General features: G+C 42.8%; 1 protein-coding gene across 2 annotated transcripts in view; it reads left to right on the top strand.

Annotated features, from left to right (window-relative positions):
• LOC311165716 (PALM2-AKAP2 fusion protein-like) overlaps positions 1-25,971 on the top strand; it is a 95,751-nt gene that overhangs the window by 62,077 nt on the left and 7,703 nt on the right. Inside the window, exons 2-4 of one of the 2 annotated variants that reach the window (XM_084225969.1) lie at positions 11,069-13,466; positions 20,186-20,364; positions 23,521-23,559. In XM_084225969.1, the coding sequence (XP_084082095.1) occupies positions 11,177-13,466; positions 20,186-20,364; positions 23,521-23,559 (2,508 nt within the window). In that variant the 5' untranslated portion in view covers positions 11,069-11,176. The remainder of the gene's footprint in view (positions 1-11,068; positions 13,467-20,185; positions 20,365-23,520; positions 23,560-25,971) is intronic. The other variant, XM_084225970.1, reaches the window with a different exon arrangement.

A 25,971-nucleotide genomic window follows, 5' to 3' on the forward strand; every position in this document is an offset into this window, starting at 1 on the left:
AGTGTCTATATTCTTGAGACAGCACTTGCAAAGTCTTCTGGCTTCAGTTTTTAGTTGCTCTGAAGGGGTATGTTTCTCACTAGTTGAGTGAGTGTTACTCTTCTTGACACTAGAGCAAATTTCAGTTCATAAAGACACTCTCAGGCTGTCTGTTCAGCTTCATCTTTTAGTTGTTTAACACTGGAGGGAATTAAGCATAGTACTGTGAGCAGTCAAATTTAGCAGCAACAGCATTCCTGGGTTTTATGGCATTTGATGTGTGCTGTGGCACTTAGTTGATACCTCTGTGCATGCACCAGGGTAGCACATTCTTTAACTCTGAGAAATGAAGAAGGGTATTTTAGGGGAAAGCATCTGGAAGACAAGATGACTGGCTGTCTCCTACTAGCCTGTGCCTTGGCTTTTAGGTAGATAGACTCCATAGCTGAAGTCTCATGCAGTCGGTTAAAATACTGAAAACCAAGCTATTGCTTGTGTGATATGCTAGTGAACAGTATTCTTTTGAGAAGGTCTGGTCTTCCCCCCTCTCTAAAGCAGATTGATCTGGAATGTGTCAAACTGTGTTTCTACAGAAATGTGAGGTGCTGCTTGCTGTTTAATGTCGAGCCTTTTTATGACTGTTTAAAATAGCTCCAAGCAAGCATTTCCTATCAAATAGCAAATTGTCTGAGAAATACAGCAACTCTTAATATGACGCTTTAGTTGGCTTTAGTGATCTTGCTAACATTAAATGAATTAACCACTGTTTATTTTAATTTTCTGTAATTAGGTAAAAAAGAACCCACATCTGAGAGACTGGGCAATCTGAAGAAATTTTAAAGCAGAGCAGTTTGAGCTGGAATAGCCAGCTCAGTTAATAACATTTTCTTCCACCATTATCTTAATTCTCCACGTGCCCAAAGAGAAAGCAATGAGCACCTTAATCAAATAATATCCTAATATAGTCCAGATGTGCTGTAGGTCATTTTAATCAGGTCCTTTTCAGCAGGAAAAGAAGGAGTAATGAGTTTTTGCTTGGAAGAGGGGAAGGAAGCAGGGGCAGAGGGACTGGAAGTGGTAGGTGCTGAAAGGAGATGTCCCAGGGATTTCTCAACTACCTTCCCCAAAGAAGGAATTTTTGAAAAAACAGCTCATGCAAGTATCACTTTCAATGAAATAATCTCCTGCAGGAAATAGTGAGATGACCGAAGTGCGTAGTTTTTGTTACAAGAAAAGCATAGATGAAGTTGCTAACCGTTCAAAACCCCAAACTCAAATGGTATGTCCTATTTATAGCCTAGGGACAGCAATGGCATGTGGAGAATTTAGCAACATCCTCCTGCTTTACAGACTGTACACATTTGGCCTCTCACTAGCAAAACTGTTTTGTGGACTCTGTAGTCTGACTTCCTGTTAAATATTACTTATTTGCTGGATATTTTTTGAAATAGTGTATCAAAGTCCAATAAAATGATATGTCAAAGTCAAACATCCGGGCTATATTGCAGTCATCATTTAATGATAGCAAGTTTCATTTTGTTGATATGTATCTTTGAAGGGGGATTTTTCTATGTGCACATCCAGAAAATTAAATTACATGCATGCCCTTAGAGGAAGAGCCCTGCAAATTGCACTCCACTAGAGTTACAAGGTTTTGGCTCTTGTATAAAACCTTCAGCTAAAATCTCCAAATGTTGTTTTCTCCATGATCTGTTTCCGGAAAAAGGGACTGTGAGTGAAAGCATTTTTGTGTGGTAGTTCCCTGGTGGACAGTGGGCATGGTGACACAGTGGGGAGCATGACTCAGGCAGGGGAGGTGATGTGCCACTCCCGTTGGAACTGGCTTCTCTTCCCAATTGTGTGTGGAACAAGCTGATGGCAGAGACTTGTTATATCCTTGGACCACCATCATGTTTTCCCCTTCTTCACTTGCATAATGTGATTTTTGAGCTAGTACTAAGTTAGATATCCTCTTTTTTCACGTCCTTTCAGTTTTCTTTTTATAATGTTCCAGTTACAGGTTTTTGCCTGGGTCTGGAGGTAGCAGCCTAAAATACATTTTGGGCAGAGCTAATTCTACATAGGTACCTTTTCAAGCAACTACATGCTCTCTCTCAATAGAGCATTTTAGAGGTCCCTAGCTTTAAAATCCATTTCCTTGAAAAACTGGGAAGAAAGCAATCTGTCGAGTGCTTAAGCCTTCTGGCTGGTTGAGACCTCAGACTGTAACCTTCCCAAGACTCAGTGCCTGCAGTGAATAAACATTGCCCTGTTCTTTGTGCTCCTGGCAGAGCAGGCTGCCACTGGGTGAGACACAGTGCACCAAGCACGGTTACGTAGGCATACCTTCATTTAAGGAGATTTTGCTGTGATGGGTCTTAATCTGATGGATAAGAGCAGCTGTAACAAGTCCTACTGATAAAGACAAAACATCAACAATAATTCTTAACTTTCTTCAGCTGTCAGAGAAACAGATGCTTGGCCCTACATTTCTGAGCATAATTTGTTCCATTAGCCCAGCATAGCTACTGTGGCAGCAGTCTTGTCAAACTCCAATAGGTATTGAACAGCCATGCCTTTCAGAAGTACAGCAAGTATTAATTAGGCTTTAGGAAATAGTTAAAAGCAGTATGACCTCCAGCCGTTAACATTTGTGAAACAGAGAATTGAAAGTGAAAAATTTTAGTCTTTATTGACAAAGGTTTGTAGGTGGTTGTTTCAGTTAAAGCATTCAATTCCTACTCTATTGCCCTTGAAAGTAAGTGGTCAAAGAGCTCCAGCATAGAGATCGTGTATCTTTTTTCAGAAGTTGAAGGTTAGGCTGCCATTTATGAAATATTTACCGAATTGTACCAGCTGCTGAAAGACTGTATCCTCAGAAGACTTTAATACTGATACATCTCAGAAAGCCTATTTGTTTGTTTAAGGCAGGTTTATCTCTGTTCCTTACATATGTTAAAGCAGGTTTTCCTAGCAACCATAATACCTGTTCAGAGAGCAAGTGAACTGTGTGGGCTTTTGTCTCCATTTACTGCTTTCCTCCTGCCCCTGCCTAACCCAAATTCCTTCCTTAGGAGGTCCCTTTCTTATTCACCAAAATGATTAACATCCCAGTATTTTTCTCAGCTCTCTCATTTACATAGTAGAGTTGTAGATTCATTCTTTAGGTGGAACAGGAACCCTGTGCCCCCGATGAAAAGACTAAGGAATTTTCCCCTTGTCTATTCTTTTTCGTGCAAGCAACCGTAAAGGTCACTCTTTCCTTGTGCTGACATTATCTAGATGGGTTAGAGAGTATTAAGAGCAAGGCTTAGTTTAGCGTCCTTTCCCCTCCCCACTGGGATTAGATCATGCTTTATCAGAGCAATTGTTCCATCCTCGACATGTGCAGGGCAGATTTCAACTGCAGTGCTTTGTGAAACTGATTTTTCATGCATACATTCAGAAGTCGTGTTCTGCTCAACTCAGTATTGGTATTAGGCTCTCTGTGAAGCAGAACATTTCTCTTTTCTTATTCACCTGGGATTTCTCCTCTTTGATTTAACATCAAACCAGAGGCTGAATGTTGGAGAGTGTTACTAAACTGCCAAGCCCTTAGCTCAGGTCCAGCAGCACCAGCTGAGTGGGGAGCCTAGCCAAGTGGCCTCCGTAAGTGCAATGGTACAGCACCTCATCTGTGACCTTCAGTTGTAAAGAAGAAATTCTCCTTCTCTTCCTTAAGGATTTTATGATTAATTGAATTGCCTGCCAGGTGTGGGCAGTTTTCTAATGGTGCCATGATCCATATGTGTTAGTTGGATGGGATGCTCTTTATTTCTCCACCAGACCATTGTGCTTCCTTAGGCAGCATTGGAGGCTGCTTCACAAGATCATGTTTACCAATTTAAGTGACTTAGCACCACAACCTCTTTAAATCAAATATCCCAGCTGTTGGAATTCAATCTTGTTTCAGCAAAAGCAGATTCTGGACACAAGCCATGGAAAAGTAAGCCTTAGGAAAAATGTGTAACAAAGTTAAAAAGTACTAACCATCTGTGGTGGTGCGCTTGATTAACACATTAACGTGGTTTGTATTGACCTTGAGTCCAGTGCTGTCCCGCAGTGGCATTGGTTTGTTTCCCATGCCTGCACACAGAGTGTGCTGTCCTTTCTGTCCTAGGGAACGGAGGGAAGCAGCATGAGAAATAATAATACCTACCGGTGCATTTTAATTTGAGGTGGAAATAATTTTGCAGGTGAAAGGAGCATCAGAAGTGTGATTTGAACAGATGAGAGTGATGATAAAACCACATTTTTCTGGATGAAGTGCATTATTTTGCACGCATTTACTGCTCTAATTCAGTTGCACTTTGAGGCTGACCTACATTACCAGAAGCCAGCAGTGCAGAGAACAGGCGAATGGCCTTTTGACTGCAGGTTCTGGCACCTGAAATCATTGCCAATTTACTGATCTCTTGGGTTCTTCAAGCTCCTGGTTCTCCCTATGTGCAACTGATTGAAAATGGGGTGTGATGTGGAATGTGGCAGTACCAAACAGTGCTGCACTTTCTTTATGAGAGTATAATCGCAGCTTCCTGTAATTTCAGATTTCCATCTTGATTATGTAAAACTGAACAGAGCTTCCATAGCAAAGCTAACCAGCCCCACTCAGAGTAGTATCTGCATCTACACCACTTGAATATAAGTTGCTTTCCGTACTACCAGCTGTGTAACCTTCATGCTCTAATAAACTCTGCATTGTTTTTTCTTAATCAGAGGTGATATTTCTTTTCACTCAGCAGTTAGCAACCTTTTGTCCCTAAATATTAATTTCTGGATAAATCACTTTGCCCGTACAGGTGCTTTGTGCAGTTTCAGTTCTTTGCTGAATTAAAATATTTTGTAAAAAGAACTCAGAGTTTAATTGTTGTTTTTTTACAACAGCTGCACAAGCATTAAGGAAGGAAGATACTTGATTTTCTTGCTGCTGTATCACTGGTTGAAATCTAGTTATTAGGGTTGCAAATTTTTCATGGAGGGACCAGATCTCTGTTTTTAGGAAGCGAGAGAAAATAACTGGCATACAAGATCAGCTAGCTTCCTACCAGTAGAATACCTCTTCAATTTATGTACCCCGAAATTAGCAGGAAATAGAAAGGTTTATTACAAATTTGGATCCTGATTTACCCAGGAAAAACAGTCACCTATTTGTTATTGAGGGCACAGAAAAATACTGGAGCTACAGAGGCACATATGGAAAAATACAGTATCAAGTGAGTGTGTCCCCATCATTAAAATATCCTGTCATACAATATATGTTTATCATAAAAGTAGTCATAATTCTTGGGCCATTTTTATCCCTCTTTAATTTATTACAGTAGCAAAAGAAGATTGGAGTTCTCTTTGATAAAAGAGCTTTATAGTGTATCACATGGGGCAGCTGAACCCTGTGGCTCAGATGGATATTTGCAAAAGAATATTGCAAAGAAAGCCTTTCAGAAGTTTTCTGAATGAATGCAATCACAACTTCTTTGATAAAACATGAAAAAAGGAAATAGGAAAACCACGTAAAAAAAGTCACACAGCAAGCACTCCAAGTAAGCACTTTGTTTGGCACTGTATCCCCGCATCACTTATCACTGTCTGGAGTCCAGAAGAGCCCCTGACTGGTTCTTAGGAGGAGGTAACACGAAGTTGCATTGATTTTTGTTGCATTTGAATGTACTCTTGTGATTTCTGAAGTGTTTAGGAGACAAACCAGCATTTCACAAAGAAAATATTGTCTGGCTGCCTCAGAAAAGTCACAGAAGAGCGTAGAGAGCTGCTTGCAGAGAATGTCACTGTGGCACTCAACACTAACACATTTTAGTAACCCGATATTGTTTCAGTCTTTGTATTGAAGAGACTGTATAATGCACTGTGAGAGGAACAGGCCAGGTTTTCCTTTTTGGGTGCAAGTAGGATTGTGAATGGAGCTATTCAAGGTAGTGTCAGCATGTGCCTGACTCTTAAATTCAAACTCTGGAAACAGGATTTGAGGGTTTTTGTTGGGTTGGTTTTTTTTCCCCCAAAACTTGAATTTTATTTCATTTAGAGAAAACCTCTAAATTTTTGTTCAACATTTCCCTTTGTAGTTTAAAAACCTTTAGATATCAGTATAAAATACTGTATGAAAAAGGAAGACCCTTTTGCAGGGAAGCAAGAAGACAACATTTTGGGTTTGGATTTGGGATTTTTTTTGTGGTTTGATTTGGGTTTTTTAAATCAAAATGTATAGTTTCTGTAAGTAATGTGGGTAAAAACCCTTTCTTTCCTTGAGTTCCACATCATCATCTTCACCCCTTCTCCCTTCCATTTCTAGGGTCTTTTTGAACATTTTTTTCCTGCTACTGCTTTCTCTTAGCTCACCCAAATAGGTAGTTTCTAAAACACAGATGTTTGGCCTATTTCTTTAGACTGCTTTGTGCAAAGGCTCCCACTGTCACATTCTTCTTCCTCCAGTGTCGAGGGGCATTCCCCACATTTTTGGAGTTAGATGGAGTGGCAGCTGCCCCATGAGGCCCTGCAGGAGCCATTGCGGGACAGGAGCTGCCGCAGTGCTTTGGGCTGTCATTCCCACCTGGGATGGGCTGGGATGGTGGGATGGTGGGACGTGTCTGAGCGCCTGTTGTGTGGTAGGGAACATGGGCTGTGAGGGATAGATGCTGTCACCTTTACCAGCTGTAGCTTTTCTGGTTCATTATGAACAGAAGCACTTAAGGTCCTAAAGAAAAGGAGTTCTGCAAAGACTGGCTGTCACTAGGAATACCTGGGGCAATACCTCTGCTGCCTAGGAGTTTTGTCTCTGGACGAGGTGTCTGTCTGGAACCACAGAGGTTCAGCTGACTTGTGTGTCTCTGCAGTGCTTGGGATTGGCTCCATCTGTTATGCAGGTGGTGACTGTGTTCTTCAAAAGGGTGAGGTGAATGAAAGCAGCTGCTCCCTTGAAGGTTTGCCAGAGTCAGTCTCCTAACAAATCCATCATTTGCTTCCTTCTTAATTGCAAATAAGACAATCAGAGAGGAACGCCAAGACAGTAGGTGAAGAGGGAAATGACTGACATCAGCAAGGAGGTATGGATTAGCCAGTAAACGATCTGCAAATGAGGTTTTACTACTAAAACTTCTTGATGTGTGGTGGGCCTGATAGTCAGATTGAAGAGAAGAGTGGTAAAGGGTTGAACAAAACACTGGCTTAATTCCACTGGAGGAGGAGCAAATGAAGTACAGGACATCTCTAAAAGAATATGAAAGACAAAGAAATTAAGGTTGACAGTGCTAACGAAGCCAGGAGACTAACAGCATCAAAAGCTGTCTTGAAACTTGGCTGGAGTGATTGTAAAAGCCCACAATGAGGAAACGTCCAGATTTTCTTAAACCATGAAGCTTCTTAGTTGTTTAATCCTTTCCTCTCCCTTCCCACCACTGCCACTGATGCTTCAGAAGAATGTTGATCTGACTCAGAAGGATTTCCTCCCACTTGTTTCTGTGGGCATTTTTTGTTACATCAAACAAAGGAGGGCACTGGCAGCACGTTTGTTGGGTCCTGTTAGTAGCACACCCACATTTTATTCCTTCTAAAAGAGCTGATTGCCCAAACACTTACACTTTTGTAGATGAAGAATTCAGCCAAAGAGAAAATATGCTAATAATTTTCTAAGCTGCTAATAACCATAGTTTACTAAAGTGCAGCAGCATTGTAGAAGTGACACTAATTGCCCTGTTGCATCATGACTTAGACGGAAATGAACGCGCATTCAGAGACAGTGTAAATGTAACAGCAACTTCTGGAAAATCTGGGTCTAGATGAGTAGTTTAAGGGCATCACTGTGAATGCCTTATGACTGACTACAATTAGGTTTGAATGCAGCCCTTTTTCCATTCACAGGTCTTTGTAATGGTGCAGGCTTTGAAAAGCCTTCTCCCTGTAGGTGGCAAATTCAAAGCTGCTGGTGCAGGCTTATCAAGGAGGAGCAAAAGCAGCCCCCTGGGAAGCTCCCCTCCTTCCACCAAACAGCTGAGGCATGGGGTCTGTGTGTATCCCACTGCCTCCCTCCTCCAAACCTCCCCCCACCCACGGTGGCTCATCCCAACCTGTGCCATTTTCCCGCTCCCATTCAGTTGACCTGGGCAGGTGCTGTGGCCTGGACGGTCTTGAAAAGCTTTGTTTTGCCATCTGCTTCTGTCCTTTGCTATCTCAGTTCTCTTCTTCTAGTAATTCATCTGTAGATTGATTTCTGCTCCTCGCAGGAGTGTCTGGAGCATAATTTTCATTGCCACGACCTCACAGAGTTGTCCCCAGGTTCTGGCAGAATGTTTTGAGGAAAATAAATGGGTGGTTCTTTTAAATGTATTTTTTTCCTCTCCTAGCAATCCTCACTGGCTCCTCTGCTGTGCTGGGAGTCCTAGCACAGAAAGGCTCCTCCAATAAGAAGCAGTGTTTTCTTGTAGGTTTTACTGCATAATTGTCTGTTTTGCTCCATAATTACATGTCCCACACTAATTGCATAGACACATGCACTTCCAGAATTACATGCTGTCACAAGTGCACGCCCTGATTAGGCTGATACATGTATAGGAAGCCTTAATTGTGATTTATGGATTGCAGCTATAGTGAGAGGGTGGGCTGTTACTTGCTCAGAGGTTTAGGCAAAAAACTGCACCTGTGGTTCTCTTGGCAAACTTGAATATCCAAATATGATATGAACTGGAGTGGTTTACACAGAGCAGCAGTGGAAACAGACGTGCTTTCGTGAATGCAGTCTCTGGGACAATCAGATTCCTTTCCAGCTCCATGGTGTGCAGGCACGAGAAGCACAGGAGCAAGAGGGCCTTCAGCTCTGCAAGGAGATGTGTTTTGGTGGCAGGAGAGCACATTACCTGATTTACTGTCCACTCAAGATGAGTTTTTGAAGCTACAGAGGATGTAGTTCACGACCAGTGTTGCTAGTGGCTCTGATCTGTCAGATTACAAGCAAATATTAGTGGGAGCATAATTCCATACCCATGGTTTGTGTGAAAGGGGGCAGCTCTCAGTCCTGGAACTTGGCACAGACTGATCTAGGTGCCACCATACTCATTTTTGCACCAGCGAGTCAAGCAGGGTAGCCCCAGATATCAAAAAGGTATTGCAGTCTTAAATCCTGTCACCTGAATACCTGTTTTGTACATGGAGCTCTGCCAGCAAATCAAGAGCAATACCCTTTCAGGTTAAAAGAAGCCTTTATCTATGATTCTTTCATTCCATCTGTGCCTGCTTTACGCAGTAAGCATTTTTTACACTTTGTATTTGTTTGCAAAGCTTCTGATTTCTTGAATATATCATTGAAGGCCTAAAGAAGAAACTGGCCACATTTAGATATTTAAATGATAAAAAATACAGTATGCTTTAAGAAAAGAACTGCTTTGAACTTCAGCTGGAATATTTCTAAGTTCAACAGAAGGTGAAGAAGTGAAATAAGTAAAACCAGTTTGAAGTTTGTCAAGTAAAATATGTAGACAAAAGCAGGTTGTTTGTTTTTTAAAGATTTTTTTTCCGGTGTTTAAGCACAATTAGGAAGAAAATATCTAATGGCTGAAGCCAGCATTGTCTTCAACTGTGTACAACTACATAATTAGACAGAAAGCTTTTCAGAGTGTTTTTAGAAAGAGCTCTTCTGGGTGACTGGCTGTAATTCCTTAAGGTATGTCAAATGCATTTGGCTGCCAGTATAAATCCAGCCACAATGTGATTGTTCAGGTCACTGGTAAGTGCCTTTGTGCTCCTTGTTCATCATCTTCTGCTGTGGTGTGTGTTAATAGCGTGCTGGATAAGGGGCAGCAAGGCAGGGGTGACTACCTGACAATGGTGCTCTTGTTGGTGGCCACTGAGTTCACGGGGTTTGATCAATGCCATTCGATTTCGGAGGCAATGCCTCACACATAGAAACACATAGGGAAAGCAGGACAGAGAGCTCAGATACCACCTTTCTGTTTTACAAGGTGGGTCAAAGGGAATAATGTATCCCTTTTGGTTTTCGTTATTTAGGAAGTTAGCAAGTGCTCTTTGAAGAACCGTGTTTAAAATGTCCTCTTTGTTTTTGGTGTTTTGGATTGGTTTTGCCTTTTAGCAGTATAGAATTATTGGGAAGTTAATTGACGTGTTACCGACTTAATCAGAAGTTCCTTCAGACTTTACTCTCAGTAAGTTCATTAGGCTGCTTGACCTGTAAAATTTGCCTATATATGAGCATAAATAGTATTTATGTCAATAACCTCCTTGTGACTTGAGGCAGCACATCAGGGAGAAACATGAATCCAGTAGATCTGCACTACAGATCAAAGGAGTAGGAGGGAGGATACCATGACTGAGGTCCCCGTCATGCTCTTTGTGGTGTTCTTCATGCTGTGGGAGTTACAGATGCTTCCTGTCTCCTAGGTGCAATTGTGTGTAGGTTTCTGTGTGGGATGGAGAAAGACCCCATGTCTTTCCAGCACCATGTAATTCTTCTCCATGTTTGATGACCAGGATTGAGCATTGAGAATTGAACATTCCCTACCATTGCCACATCATTTTTCCTAACTTGGTGTGAGTCACCTACTCTTTCAGCATATTAGTATCTGTTTCTGCAAAGCACAGGCAGTAATACTTTTCATCAGTAGAAGCATTATGAGATTTCCTTTAGGTGTGGAAAGCATTTTTAGAGTACCAAGATGATAACATTGTGTACTGCATGGGCAAATCTTTGAGGAATCTAAACTGCCAAGTTACTGTTAACATAGAAATTCAAAGTTTATTCCTAGTCACAGACCAAGACACAGACATGAAATAATGACAAAGTGAGGATGGTAAGCAAGTGGGAGATTCTTAAACAAAAGTTTGTTGTTGTTTTAGTACCTTTTCCAGCATATGGTAAGGTAACTTCCTATTTTTTGTGTTAATGGCTTGCCTCAGAGCTTTCCCATGCTCTGAGGGAATGCTTTAATCTCAACTCAGGAAGTGCTAGGATTTGTTTTTCAGATGGTGTTTGCTCTGCAAAAAACTAGGTGTTCATTTTTCTAAGACTTCATAATTTTTCTCTCCTTTATTTTAGAAATCTTCCAGAATCCCGGAGGATGACATCAGGTTAAGAAAAAACAGAGACCAAAACTGTGCCAATTTCTTGGAGCCATCTACTGTGCTTGCTACAAAGGAAGAGAAAATGGAAATTGAAGTTCCAGTTTCTGAACATAAAAGCATTACCACAGTGGCTTCACCACATCCCATAGACAATCCAACCAACTTCTTTTCGCCTGCTTCTAGCCGAAATGGACTTAGGGACAGGCATGAATCTCTGGACAGTGAAGTTGCTAAAGAGATCAGATACCTAGATGAAGTGCTGGAGGCAAATTGTTGCGATTCTGCTGCAGACAGTACATTTAATGGGACATCCTCCCCTGAACCAAGTGCAGTCTCCATTACGGATGGTTCAGGAGCTTCTGCTCATGTCAATAAAGAATCAGCATCTAGTGAAAGGGAAGAAAATGTAGCAGACAAGCAGGTGTCCTTGGAGGTTGAGCTGTGTGAAGCTAATGTAACAGATGAGAACCTGAAATCAAATGGCCATTCCTTGGGTGGCCTGAAAGAAGACACTAGGGAGAGTCTGAAGGTGCCAGGAAGTCCCGCTTCTTCAAACAGTTCTAGAAGATCCTCTAAGGACGGAGAAACAACTCTTACAACCCTTAAGAAAGAGGCAAAGTTTGAACTGCGAGCCTTCCACGAAGATAAAAAGCCCTCAAAGCTCTTTGAAGATGAGGAAGAGAAGGAAAAATACAGAGTCCGCAAAGTGAGACCATCAGAAGAAATGATGGAACTTGAAAAAGAAAGAAGGGAACTCATTAAAAGCCAGGCTGTCAAGAAAAACCCCAACATTGCTGCCAAATGGTGGAACCCTCCTCAGGAGAAGCCCCTGGAGGATCAACTGGATGAAGAGCATCTGGAGTCTCACAAGAAGTACAAGGAGCGCAAGGAAAGGCAGCAGCAGCAGCAGCAAGGTGCAGCACCAACATCCCCCAAACAGGTCAGCTGCTCCTTTGTATCCCCAGAGCCAGTCAATATCAAGAAAGAAGATATTGTCACAGAGCAAATCGACTTCTCGGCTGCCAGGAAGCAGTTCCAGCTGATGGAGCATTCAGGTCCATCTCAGGGTCAGGCCCCACCAAGGCGGTCAGGAACACCCAAAATGTTCTCCATCAAACCCTTCTACAAAAGCCTCAATTCTCCATCTGTGGACAGGCCGATGTCGTCCGTGACAAGACCCGTTTCAGGGTGTGGGCAAGCTGGACAGCTTGAGGGTAACAACACCACGGTCGTCAAAGCACAGAAAGTCTCCTGTAGCTCCGAGGATGACAAAAACACTCAGACTACCACAGCTGACACAGCAAGAGACTTACCTTGCAGTGACAGCCCCAGGGCTGGGCCAGCCTCAAAACTGTGGGCAGAGGATGGAGAATTCATGAGTGCAAGGGCGGTCTTCACAATGGTGAAGGATGATGGACAGGGAATTCTGGATCACTTCCCAAAGGCAGGCAGCGCCTCTTCGCCGCCAGAGGAGCTTGACTCCGGTTTGGATGACTTGTCTGTCCGGTCTCAGGATACCACCGTCTTGGAGACCCTTTCCAATGACTTCAGCATGGATAACGTAAGTGACAGCGGCGCCTCCAATGAGACCATGAGCGCCCTGCAGGAAAGTTCTCTAGCGGATTTCTCTCTGCCGCAGACCCCGCAGGCCGAAACTCCAGCAGAGTGCAGGGCTGAAGGCATCTCCAAGTCTTTCAGCGACCCAGGCTGTGATTCGCCCTCCTCTGCCTTGGCAGACTCCATGCTGATGGACGACCAGCTGGACTACCACGCTGGCCTGCTGGTGCAAAACGCCATCCAACAAGCCATAGCTGAGCAGGTGGATAAAGGAAACCCAAAGGAGGAAGAAATCCCAGCAGAGAAAGAGGTCTCAGCCAAAGAGCAGCCAGCCGCCGCTGGGCCAGTTCTGGCATCCAAGGAGCATCAGAACCCAACGTTTGAGCCACCCCAGGTGTCTTCACCAGTTCAAGAGAAAAGGGACACCATACCAAAGACTTCAAAAGAGGAAGACTCAGGACTCAGGGAAGGGAAGAGTTTGCAGCAGTCACCCATGTACTCAGCCAGCCAGCCGTTCCTTGTGGAAGAAAACAGGCATGAAGTCAGCTATTTCAGCAAGTATTCAGAGGCAGCGGAGCTTCGGAGCACCGCCTCCATCCTGGCCACACAGGAGCCCGAAGTGACTGTGGGCCCTTTCAAGTTACGGTCGAGGAAGCAGCGGACTTTGTCGATGATTGAAGAAGAGATCAGAGCTGCCCAGGAGCGAGAAGAGGAGCTGAAGAGGCAGCGGCAGGGTTTGCAAATGGCACCAAGCCCTGTCACAAAGAGTGCACCACCCATGCCCACCAGAACCGTGTCTTACAAAACTGCACCAGGTAAGAGCCCAGAGTGTCAGAGCAGAAGTGAAATGTGACTCAAGGGTCGGGTACGGTTTAGTTTTATGTCATTTTTAAATAACAATATTGTTTTGCAGGGGGTGGGAGGGCAGGTGACTTCATCTGCCTGGCAACAGCATGGGACAGCTCAATTTTCTGGCTGTGAGCACACCTGTGGAAGGTTCTGGGTTTTCACAAATACAGTGCAGAGACGCTGATCATCCTTACTAGACCCTGTTCTGTATTCACCCACTGCCACACAGTAGTATGACATGTCCATTGCTGTGCTGCTCACACCACCCACTGAAATTTAGGATCATCTCAAGGAAGCACAGCAGCAGTTTTTACAGCTGTGTGGCTATTTGAAAGACAAATATCCAAGTCTGTCCTTAACAGGTTTCCTGTTCTCTTGCACGCCATTACAGAAGTGCAAAATAAGTGGAGATGTGCCAATTTTGGGCTATGAATTAGGTATCTTTTTCTGTGTGTTTTGCTTTCTGTTTTGAGGTCTTGGTCTTCGTTAGCTTTGTCTTGTAAAATGACATCCAGAGCTATGAGCTGCCATGTATTTTAGCTGGTGTTATTCACTACTGAATTAAACAAGCAACACAAACAAATTGTTCAATAGATTCAGTGGAAGTCCTCTTGACCAATCAGTTTCTGGGCTCTTTTTCTGATGTTCACAGCAGTTACAGCATATCTGTCTCCCCCTTCCCCTTCTCAAGAAATAATGTCACACACTGATGCCTTCTAAATATAATACAGAAAAAAATGCATTCTAAAGAACCCCGGAAACACACACCAGGTTTATTTCTTATGTGTAGTGATTTTCGTTAAGCATTTACCTGCATATGCTTTGCAAGTGCCTGGTAAGGTTTATTAACAGTGGTCATTGTGAAAAAGTATTCATTCTACCAAAAGTACTTAAATGCTGTCTTAATTTCCACTGGTGTAAATGCAAGCCAGCGGTAGTAATTTTCTTTTGAAAGTCATGGTACGTTTGATTCAAATCTAGACTTAGCCCATTACTCAGTGTGATTGTGAACTTGGAGCTTTATGGAGCACATAAATAGTGAATACTTAGTTTAGTTTCTTCTGCAAAGAGAATGATGAAAAACATGTAGCAAATACCACTCTTTTCTTTGAGGTGCTGTTGTTATAACTCCTCTAGTATAGCATTTTTCATAAGGATCCTCTCTAATCTGAGGTGTTCTGAGAAATGTCTGACAAGACATGAGATACAGGGCAGTACAGACGTCAGTTAGGAGGACTTGTTTCACAAAGGTGTGCTCATGAGTGTGTTCAAAAACAGCATCATCTGTAGCTGAAAGTGCTCAAAATGGGATAGATAATGATTGTATTTTACTCAGAAGTGATGTTGGATGGGCTGCTGACACTAATGCTTGTTTTAACAAAGCTTCTGGGAAAACAGCGTACTTCTGGTTTCTCTACACAACAAGGCATTTTCTTTGTGTCTGTAAAAATGTTTGTCGTAAATTACATTCTAGAGAAAATGATAAACTTCTGTTTATAATGAATCATTCCAGACAGTTTCCTTTAAATGTCCAACTGCCATATGTTCAAGAAAGAAAATTGGGATCTCTTAGCCAATGACTCAAGCTACTGCAATTTGCAGCCGATGACAAGGCAAAGAAATAATTTCTAGGAAAAGATGAATATGTGTCAGTGTTTAAGACTATCATTGATCAAAAAAAACCACAAAGAACATTGGCAAAGTTCTTCTTGGTTCTTCTCCTTTTGGTGCTTGCTGAACAGCAGATGTGCTCAGCATAGCTCTCAGCTGCAGGACTCCTAGCATTGGAAGGTGGATAAACCTCAGTTCATCTCTTCCTTGCTGTCCCTTTAGCCAGCTGTATTGCTGTTAACACCTGCAGGCATCCTAAGAAATAGGGTGGAGGAATACCATGTAATCCCTTGCAAGATTGCAGCAACTTCCCTTTTAATACTTACAGGATTTTTTCAATATTTGTTAAAAAAGGCAAAATATAATTTTGCAGAGGCACAAACATCAGGCTGTTGGGATAGACAGAGCAGTGGTGACATACAGAGCAGAAAAGAAAACGTGCTTCTGCTGGGCCCAGTAAGGAACATGCTGTAGAATGTCTGGTACTGTAGTATGTATATCTAGTTTCACAAAGAAAAATAACAGCAATTCTACTACTACTGATGATGATGATGATGATAATAATAATAATAATAATAATAATAATAAACAAGAAAAACAACAGAGGTATTTCTGTCAGCAAATTGCCTTTTCCAAAGAAAGAACTGGCACTAACATCAGAATACCTCAGCAGAAAGGGATTAAGGGGTCAAGTATAAATTTGAAAAATCTGTTTCTAATCCTTAAGTGTGGAAGTGCATACTTACTCTTTTGAGAAGGCATAATAATAAACTTAATTAGCAATGGCTTAACAATCAGGCTGTGTTTAGGTGGATGATCTGGGCAGAGTAGCTTTTCTAGGACTCCTGGCGTTCCCTGACTGTTTTTTACTGCTGCTCCCCTTCACTACTTTGAACTGGGTGGATATTGACATAGGTAACAGAAAGACAAATCATGAAATTACACTGCAGTGAACTGCAGTGTAATTTAGCTGAAGTGTGGCAGATTAACACAGTTCATGTAGGTGTATATGTGCAGTAACTGCTAATTGCTTTAGATGGCAAACAGGCTGGCTTTACTCACTCTGACATGCAACTTCATAAAACTGATGGTAACACTCACTTTGTCTGCCAATCACACAGGACAATCCAGAAGGTCTCTTAGTAATAAAATTATGTACTGATAACAATTATCCTTTAAAATTGTTTGTTGATGATTTGAAACAACCTTTTAACCCATTTCAGATCACTGAACTGACACAGAGTAATTTCAGTGCCTCTTCCAGGGCACTATTGGGAAGGTGAAGATGAAGAACCTATGTAAATTTTTTCCAAAAAAGTTAGGTTTCCTTCATGAGGAGACTCAAGAAAGACCAAAGAAGTACCAAGAGTATTGCTGTATGGATAGGCACCATAGATCCCAAAATATTTCTGGAGCCCTATTTAAATCTAAATGTTTCCTGTGTTGTTTTGCTGCAGCTCTTGCTGCACTTGGCACGGTGTGAGCAGTTGCACGGCAAGACAGTGGTTCCCTTCAACAACGAGCAGGTGGCACAGCATCTCTCCAGGGCAGAGCATTTGGGACTGTCTGATCGTTTGTTTGAGCAGGATGATGAATGTGTGACATGAGATGAATCCAGCATAAGCTTGGTGATGTAATTCCCATGGTTTTTGTTACTCCTTTTATTAAGAAGTAACTTTGACTATGAAGGACTTGTATCTAAGTTCCTGGAGTGCCTGGCTCTGAGTAATCCTGTTCCTCAAAAGGAGGAGTGAAAGTCATTACAGGAGAGATCTTGGTTCAGTGAAGGCTTTTCATCTGGAACCAAACCCTTTGTTAGTGTCTGTTGTCTCATGATGAGAGATGGGGAGTACCTAGCAGAGAAGCCATGCCTGAGAGATACATTTGGAAGGTGCCACATCTGCCTTTTTGGTGCTTGTCACTAAAGTATTGCCAGGTGAGGCATTAGGCACATTGTGCCTGTGTACAGGCATTCAAAAACTTGCACAAGCATCAAGGAGAACTGCCCACCACCATGCCCATCTTCTGTTGCCCTCAGCTGATGAACTAAATGAGAGGATTTCCATGGGTGGTGTAAGCCTAGTGGGGAAGTTGCAGCTTAGACATGCAAGCAGTCAGATACCTCTGAATTGTTGGTAACTGTGAGGGATGGGTATGTGCTTTTCTTTTTTCTCTCTGCTTTCTTACCCTGAGTGACAGCTGTGGAGTTTAAGCCTCAGTCAGAGATTTGAGCCCGAATCAGATTTGAAGCCTCAGAGTTTAAGGCTTCAGCCTCAAAACCATTTTCCACTTCAATTTTTCTCTAATAAAGACCTATGTTTAGGAAGCTTCTCAGGTTCAGCTATAGCCTGAAGTCTGTTTTTGTGTAGTGGGAAGAGAAGCACAAACTTTGGGCAAGATATTTTGTGGTCATTGCAAAATTTTTAATGCCTTGTATGCATGTACAGAATAAGGGTCAGATATAATGCATATGTATGGACTCCCTTTTAAAATCAGAATTATGAGAAAGGCCAGAGTAGAAATGTTCACAGAAGATGCTGTTTCCTTACCCCTTCGTAGGTACTGGTATGAAAAAAGAGAGTTAATAATTTTCTCCAAGGATTCCTCTGGAGTGTTCATCAGTCATCAGATTACTTCCAGGAGTGTCTTAACAACCTAACCAGTTCATCTGCCCTTCGCCTTCTTACTCCCTCCCTAGTGGAGGATGTCTATGAAGTGAGAGAATCTTTGAGACACACTTTATTTGCTGTTTGCTTGTTTATGGTTTTGCATATTTGCATTGCTCACCTGGTGCTCAAGAAGAGCAAAGAAGCCCGTGCTTCACCTGGAGTGGTAATGAGGCTCCATATTACTAGAGGGATCTTTTTTTTGATGTACTTCAGCAATCCCCCAAGTCCAGCACAGACTGGTTTCCTAAAACAGTCTGTCCTGCTGAAATGTCTTATTTTGAAAATTTTTCTCTGCTATGTAGATGTCTTAAAAAAATTTTCAACAGCATCTCTAAGTAACAAGTAAATGTGTATTGGTAGATGTGGGATGCTGTAGCCTTCATATAAATACAAATATGTGTAATATGTGTAGATATACTGTATATATATTATATATATGTATGTACGTGCAATACAAAGCTTGGAGTCAATGATTTCTTGAAGGTCTCTTCCTTTTTCTCATCTGTGATAATGGAAATTGATGGGCCTTCCATCCAGGGCAAACTCCTGTATGAAGATGTCTCCTTTCTTAAACAGAAATCCGCAGAACCTACAATCTGCATTGTTTTCCAGGCAAAGGGGAGTGAAAGGATTTCTTTTCAGCCATTAGGCTTGTTTGTAGATTTGAGCATCCTGTGGTGTGTGTATCCCTGGAGAAGGTACAAGTTGGGCAGACATCTGAGAAGCCTCATTCTTCCCCCGTTACGTACATCCATTACGAATGTAAGGACAAAGTCCTTAATCAGCAAGATATCTGACCCTTAATCAGGCCTTTCATTTTCACCACACTTTTTTTTACCCACTGGACCTAATTGGCAGGGTGTCAGCAGTTCCAAGTCTCTCCTGCTGAGCAGTCTAACAGATGGGTGCAGCTGGGCAGCTCAGGACCTGCTGTTGGTCTCTGCTTTGGCAGCAGAACTCCTGTTTATCTGTGGAGCAAGTCCTGATGCAATCCAGAGGAGAACCTGTGCTCATAGAAACTCCCCTTCAATCTCTGGTAGGGTGTTATAAAGAGGATTCCCAGCCTCATCCCTGCCCAGCTTAAATTAAGCTAAAATTAAGCTTAAATTAATGAGAAACTAATCTTGCTGGGTTTTCCAACAGTGATCAGAAATGGAAAACCCTGGCAAGGGGAGTTCTTGTAAAAATACCTCTGCAGTGTTGGCTCACTTCTTCAAGAATAAAATCGTGTTGATTTTTACAGGATATTTCAAGGCTGCTCCCTAGTGGATGCAACTGTCATGACGCTTTTTGAAGGACCAGCTAGGGTTTTCAGTTGTTTTAGCAACGAATTTCCTGAAAATCAGCATGATCTTTCTGATTATTTCACTTTTTTTTTAAGGGGTTTGCAGTGGGTATTTTTCTCTTTTCGTGGTATTTTTTTTACATTCATTGAAGTGTCTTATTTCAAAGAGTTGATGATGGTCCGATGGAAAAGGAAATGTGATTTTGGTTCAGCATTTCTTTCTCCTGTCACAGCTGAGAACCCCCACATATCATTCCCATGACCTGCTGCTGTCATCCTCATTCTTCCCAGGAGGACATGGTGGGTGATCCACCCCAAGTCAGCACCTGGTGATGAGAAAGGGAGGCTGTCCTTCCCAAAGAAGCGTGGGTTGTCCACCTGTGAGCCCTCCAGCAGCTTACAGCAGTGGTCTCTTGTCCTGGTGTGCCTTTTACCTGCCTTTGGAGTCACTGTGCTCAAAACAGTGACCTTCCATGGGGTGCCATGGGCTCAGCCAGAGAGCAAAATGAGTTCTCTTTGGCTTTCCTTCAGCCAGGAGGGAAATCAAAGGCCCTATCTGAACCAACAGTTTATAGGACAGAGACCTGATCCTACTCTGCCACAGGAGCACTCCGTGCAACCTGCAGGAAACTGCTGCAGGGAAGAGCAGCCTGGGGATTGACCCAAAGCCTTTCTTGCTTACAAAGCAGATAAAAAGCACTGGAAAAAGAGAAGGCAGCTGTGTTTAGCAAGACGCCTTCTTTGGATGCCTGGTGCATGGTGTTGCATTGGCTGGGCAAGAAAAAAATCATCTTGTGGTTCTCCAGAATCTTACAAACATTTCCAAATCGCAGAATTGTATCCTGTAGGAGGAAACAGGGTTATTTCAAGCAGGTACTTTTGTAAACGGTGGTTTTGTAAAAAGATTTTGGAGTGCTTTTGTGTAGTGGGTTACAGGAAGAGGGAGAATTTTTTTTTAAAGTCCATGACCATCCTGATTTACCAGATTGTTTCCTAGACTTCATTCCAAACTGTTTCCTCATTCAAAATCTGCTGAAAATGTTTCTCCAGCTGTCATCTTTGGTAAACAATTTTTGAGTCCTCAGCTTAGAAAGGGTCATTCTTTTTCATGTCATTGCAGGGAAGATAGAGAAGATCAAGCCTCCTCCATCCCCCACCACAGAAGGCCCTGCCTCGCAGCTGGACCCTCCACCTGAGGAGTCTGCAGGAGCCCAGCGGCCCAAGAACCTGATGCAGACCCTCATGGAGGATTATGAAACACACAAAACCAAGCGACGGGAAAGGATGGACGACAGTGCGGTAAGCGTGGCTCTCCTCCTCCCTTTGTGCTCTGTGGTAGGGACCATGACTTGCAAGAACCAACAGACACTGAAAAAGGTCATTTCACCAGAATCTGATCAGATCATCTTGCAACTGGATAAGGATTTTTACACGTTGCAAGGGGCAGGTATTCAAAATGGAAGGATGTAGGCCAGTGAAGAGGAAGAGTGTGTCACTGCAAATATTAAAGGCAACTCATAATATGTTTAATTTTCGTTAATTATGTTAACTAATAATAAGAGTAGTGTGTAGCTGCCCTGTAATTGGCAGATTCTGTTAACTCACACATCACCGAGACCCTCCAATGGGTTATTTCAGTGGCACAATGAAATTTGTGTTCAAGCATGTATTCACACCTGTGTTTGTAGACTGCCCCCCCGGCTCCCCCAAAGTCCAATCCAAGTGTTCTCAGTCTTCACTGTAAGTTGATAACTTCCCCAGAAACCACCAGTTGTGGAACTTGACCGAGAGGGTCTCAGAAGCAAATTGGATCCTTCAACAGCCAGCGTGTTGTTGGTGGATTTGTTGTCTTTCTTCCACACAAGCAGTAGTAGAGTATATCTGAATTAAGGTGTTCTTTATTAGAGACGCTAATAAGAAGAGCTACAGATTGTGCGGCCGTATCAAAATTCAGGAAAATCTCTTTTTCCTAAGATAGCATGAGCTGTTTCTTATTCAGAGTCATTATTACTGTGCAATGAGTGCAAAAGAGATAGTAAGATACAAGTTCATTGTAAGACTCCTTAAATGGACACAGTGTTTGCTGAAGCAGCCAAAGTCCTGCAGACGTTTCCCAGAGATGTCTGAACCATGACCCCTACAGCCAAGGATGCTCCAGCAAACTGCTTTCTAGTAATGTACACTAAAGGCAGGTTCCTGTTAGGGGTATAGATGTAAGTGAAGGTTTGTGGCACAAATACTGTACTAGTGTGGCAGCTTCTAATTGCTACTTGTGAATATTGCACAGCAACAAAAGGCAGTAAAAATCAGAAGGAAAGGACTATGGAGGGGGTCCTTTTAAAATATAACTAAAAATGCAGGTAGATTCATTTCCAGTGCACACCAGAAAATTTGTGGTCCCTTATTCTACTGAGGCCACTGAAAAACAAGGTTCCATCAGACTTCTACAGCAAATAGAAAACCAGCTTGTGCATAGGAGCATGTCTTGTTCTGGCAGTGGCATCTTGGGGCCACATCTTAGGAAGGAGCCACTCTCTGGTTTCCTCTCCCTCCCTAAAGCACCCAGTGAAACGGGGTGGTCCCACCTGTTCTGGTGAGTGCGGTTTCCTGGCATCTCCCCAGAGCATCTGTCCCTGAAGGTGCTCAGAGGCTTGTAGGGCAACACTCATGACCTTTGCAGAAGCTGAGAGGAACATTAAAAAGAGCTGGTATAAAACACCCACTGTGCAAACCAGCACTGGAGTCCCACACTGAGACCATCAGCCTGGTGGCTGCAAACTACAGAGCAGCTGCTCTGCTAATGGGGTGGCGCTCACCTTGTACTCATCCTGTGCTCTTCCTCTGCCCCTGTGAAGAGTGAAGGTGACCTGCCCAGCCAGTGAAGTGGTAGCTTGTGGCTGGAATCTTCGGTCCTGCTCATTTATTTACCTGAGCACAGTTCCTCAAGTGCTTGCAGAGCTGTGCACATGCACTCTGGAAGGTAGACTGGCCACAGTTGCCTGGTCTCTGCTATGGTGTGAAGTGATGTCCTGTCCAGAGTGCAGGTCAGTGTCTGGGCAGTATCTGACCACAGAGATATGCTCTGTGTGCCACCTCAGCTCTCACTGCTGCTAAAGCTGCCCAGCCACTGACAACCCAAAGATGCACTGCCAGAGCATTGGTGCCACTCAGACAGCCTGTGGGATAGATCCTTTTCTGGCATGAATTTTCAAGGCTTCAGTGAATTTGCAAAGTCCCAGTGCACACCAGTGTCCCACAGTGTTGAAGTTTGTTGTCATTCTCCTTTTCTGTAAGCCCACTGCATAAAGCCAAACAAGATTTTTTTGCTACTGCCCACCCAAAATCGTACTAGAGGTCTGTGTCCTGCAGAGCCCAGGGAGAACTTCCTGAGATCAGCAGGAGTGTTTTGTTATTTTTCCCTGGCTTTTTCCACTGTCCTTTGGTAAACAACTCTGCCGCTGACTGGGGAAGGATAATTTTAATAAGAAGTGCTGCACTTGTACCACTGTCAGTTTGAGTGAATATTTTACAGTGCAGGCTAAGCAGCTATTTATTTAAAAAACAAATAGCTTTAATTTGTCAGCAGAGAGCATTTGAGCAGTGTTCTTAGGGAAAAGTGTTTCTGTAGCTAAAGAAATAAAATAGCCAATCACTGCACTATTTTTAAAAATACATTAAATACAGCCGGAGAAGGAGCATAACTGACAACCAGACAGGCAGCTGCTCCTTGGAGTATTATGTCCTGAGAGCTGAATGTGGCTCAGCATTGCTCTTTGTGAGTGGGGAGAACCAGAGACTTCCTCAAGAACTGGAAACAGGGTGCCTGGCACAGCAGCCATGGTCTCCTGAATGGAGAGATTTGTGGAAAGGTTCCATGTCCGTGGGAACGCCCTTTCATGCTGAGCACACCAGCAGTACTGGTGTACAGAGATCCACTTTCACCCTGTGTAAGACACAACAAAAGACAGGAGGGTGGTTTTGGTGGGGCATTTACCCTCTGTAGTCTCTCCTTCAGGCATCACCACCTTCTCTTTCATGTCTGGCTTCAGTGGCTACAACGGGGCCTCCCTGGTCAAGGCTTGTGGGTTATGCCTTTCAGGAAAAGAGGGCAAATAAGCACATCTTGGAAAAGCTGTGCTGCTCAGGAAGGGGGGCAGTTTTTTTCCAGAGGGTGTGTTGCAGTACAGGTTCCAGCAGATAAGTGAAAGAGAAAAAGCAGCAGCAAGGAAATGGGTCAAGCACTGATGGTAAACAAGACTGAGACTGGCCAAGCAACGTCATTAAAATAACACCAAACTGGCTAATCTTTACTTTTTATTTTTTATGACACTAAGTTGCTTGAAGTTTTATACTGTGGAATGTGCCAGTTCTTGGAATTTCTGTAATTTGTTCTTGTTTCCTAGCTATAACATGCTTGTTCAATGTACTAATGCTGGTCTTTTCCCTTTCTACCAGTACACCTGTAAATTACTGTCTAGCAAGGTTACTTCTGAGGTACTTTTCAAGTGCTTGTTTATTTTTGCTTCTTCTTGCATGGTGATTCCAAGTGCATGTTGCTGCAGTTGTCATTTTCATAGAGTGTGCCAGTGCCATTTCATATTAAAAAATGTGTGTGTGTGATATTCCCTTCTATCTCTCATCAGCAGATATTTGTGTGACTGGTTTTCTAACCCTTGGATTCTAGTTACAATTTCTGACATGGGAGGGGTTGTAATTAAAAGGATGGGAGGTGTTGCCTGGGACTGGAGCTTTCCTGAAGTGAGAAATGAGAACTTCCCCTTAATCCTTCTTACCATTTAGCTGGCAAAGCTAAACCTGGGATCCGAGCATCTTCAGATGCTGCTTGAAACTTCCATGGCTTTCCTTTGTCTCTGATTATAATGTATTTAATAATACCTAAATCTCTAGTATTTTATAGAAAAACCTGCACACCATCCTTGCATCTGTGGAAGAGTCAGATCCAAGTGCATGGCTTCAATCTGTTTCATATTGTGAACCTTTTCTTGTCCCTGTCTGTTGTGATGTGATGACTGATCACAGTCCCACAACTTAGCATCAGTGTTTGTCTCAGGGTGGAATAAACCCAAATCTGCCAAATAAAGGGTATTTACAGTGACATTCAGTGTTTCAGCAAAGTAGTAATTGGCACAGTCCTTATACCCACAAAGCTGGACTTTGCCAAAGGAAGTAATTTTAAGAGCAGGTAGTTGATACTAACTACAATGTTTGTTTCTGCAATGTTTGTTAATGAGGTGCTCGGTAATATGTATATTTCAAATGCCTGTAATTTTCTCTGCAGATTGTGGTAATGACTGATACTCATTTGTCCAACATCAGCCTATTTTTATAAACCTGAACATTCCATTTCTTTTCTATTCCATAATATATTTGACCATATCAGCTACCTCAAGACAAGTACATGAACATTTTCTGACCTGGAGAGTAAAGCAAAGACAAGTCTATGCCATTTCCTATTCATTAAATAATTTAGAGTAGGTTTTTATCACACTGATACAAGCCAGTGATTGCTCTTTGTGTATTTATAGATAGTTAAATCAGTATCAGAGCAGTGTGCTTTCAGAGTCCTGGCTTTAAACAGAGGTTGTGCCTTTTCTTCTCCATAATATATGCACAATAATCTAAGTGAAGATTTGTGAACAGCGAGTGGTGATCAGAGTGTTCAATGTTGTGTGAGAGGCAGAAGTTCAGGTGTAGTTTATACAGGCCGTGGTCTTCTGCTGGGAAGAGTTTTGTGTCCACCTTATGTTATGGTAATGATACAAAGAGTAAGGAGCTGGAAAAAGAGTGTGTATGAAAGGGAAAGGGGCTAGAAATAAAAAAGGACACAGCAATTCTTCATGCAGGTGAAAGTATGTTCTCTGGCTATTCACTAGCAGCCGTCTCAGACTGAAGAAACCATGTGATTTTCACTGGAAGCCTTCAGCTGAAACTAAGCAGGTTGTTTCAGAAGCAACAGCAAGACTCAAGGCCCATATGCCCCTACTCTCTGCTAACCCCACAGCTGACCTGTGTCTCCTGTTCACCAGAGCCTTCCAAAATGCACTCTGGTGCAGGCTGGTGGCTCAGTTTTAATCACTGTAGCTGTGCCAGCTGTGCTTTGCCCTCGCTTGGGAGCAGGGGCATCCACACAGTCATCCTGACAGCTCCACTCTGGACAACAGACCACAGCCCCCCAGCAAGGCACAGTCAGGGCTGAAGTTCAGCCACCACAGCAACTACATCCTGCTCCATTAGGATGATGTGTTGCATCTCCCCCAGATTCCTGCAGCATGTGCTAGGAGCACGTCCCACTGCTGTTTAAAGAGACCTATGTGCATGCCCTTTTATAGGAAATTTTTATCCTCAAAACCCTCTGCTTTTGGCCTTACAGCTGTACATACATGCATACATTCAAATGTACAGGACACAAGCTTGAGTTTCCTCTGTACCAGTTATGCTGTTGCAGATAACTGTGGTATGGTGACATTTATGCAACATTAAAGGCTACTGCTGAGAATTTTTGTGTTACTCAACAGAAGATGAACATACTAGATTTGATGGCATAGGGCACACAGTTCATGTTTTAATACTGAGAAGCAGCAATTTAATACTGCCACTGTCTTGTTTCAAGTAAACAAATTTTCGTCTTAGATACCCAGCTCTTCACTGTGTTTACTAGCAGTCTGGGTATTCAGTAAACAGCATTAAGTGGGTACAGTAAAGAAAATACCTTCATGCAGGAGAAATAGATGTTCTCTCAGTAGTTCCAGCTTTATTTAAAGCCAGATTAAATATTTCATTTATCATTCCTGAGCAGGAACGCTCACATCTGCAGGAGCAGGCAGCCTCTTCCCTGCATTTGTGCTTCCATCTCTTTATGCACACTGTGCTCCATCAATGTGTTTT

Source organism: Fringilla coelebs (genome assembly GCF_963513975.1).
Source record: "Fringilla coelebs genome assembly, chromosome: Z".
Classification (NCBI taxonomy): Eukaryota; Metazoa; Chordata; class Aves; order Passeriformes; family Fringillidae; genus Fringilla; species Fringilla coelebs.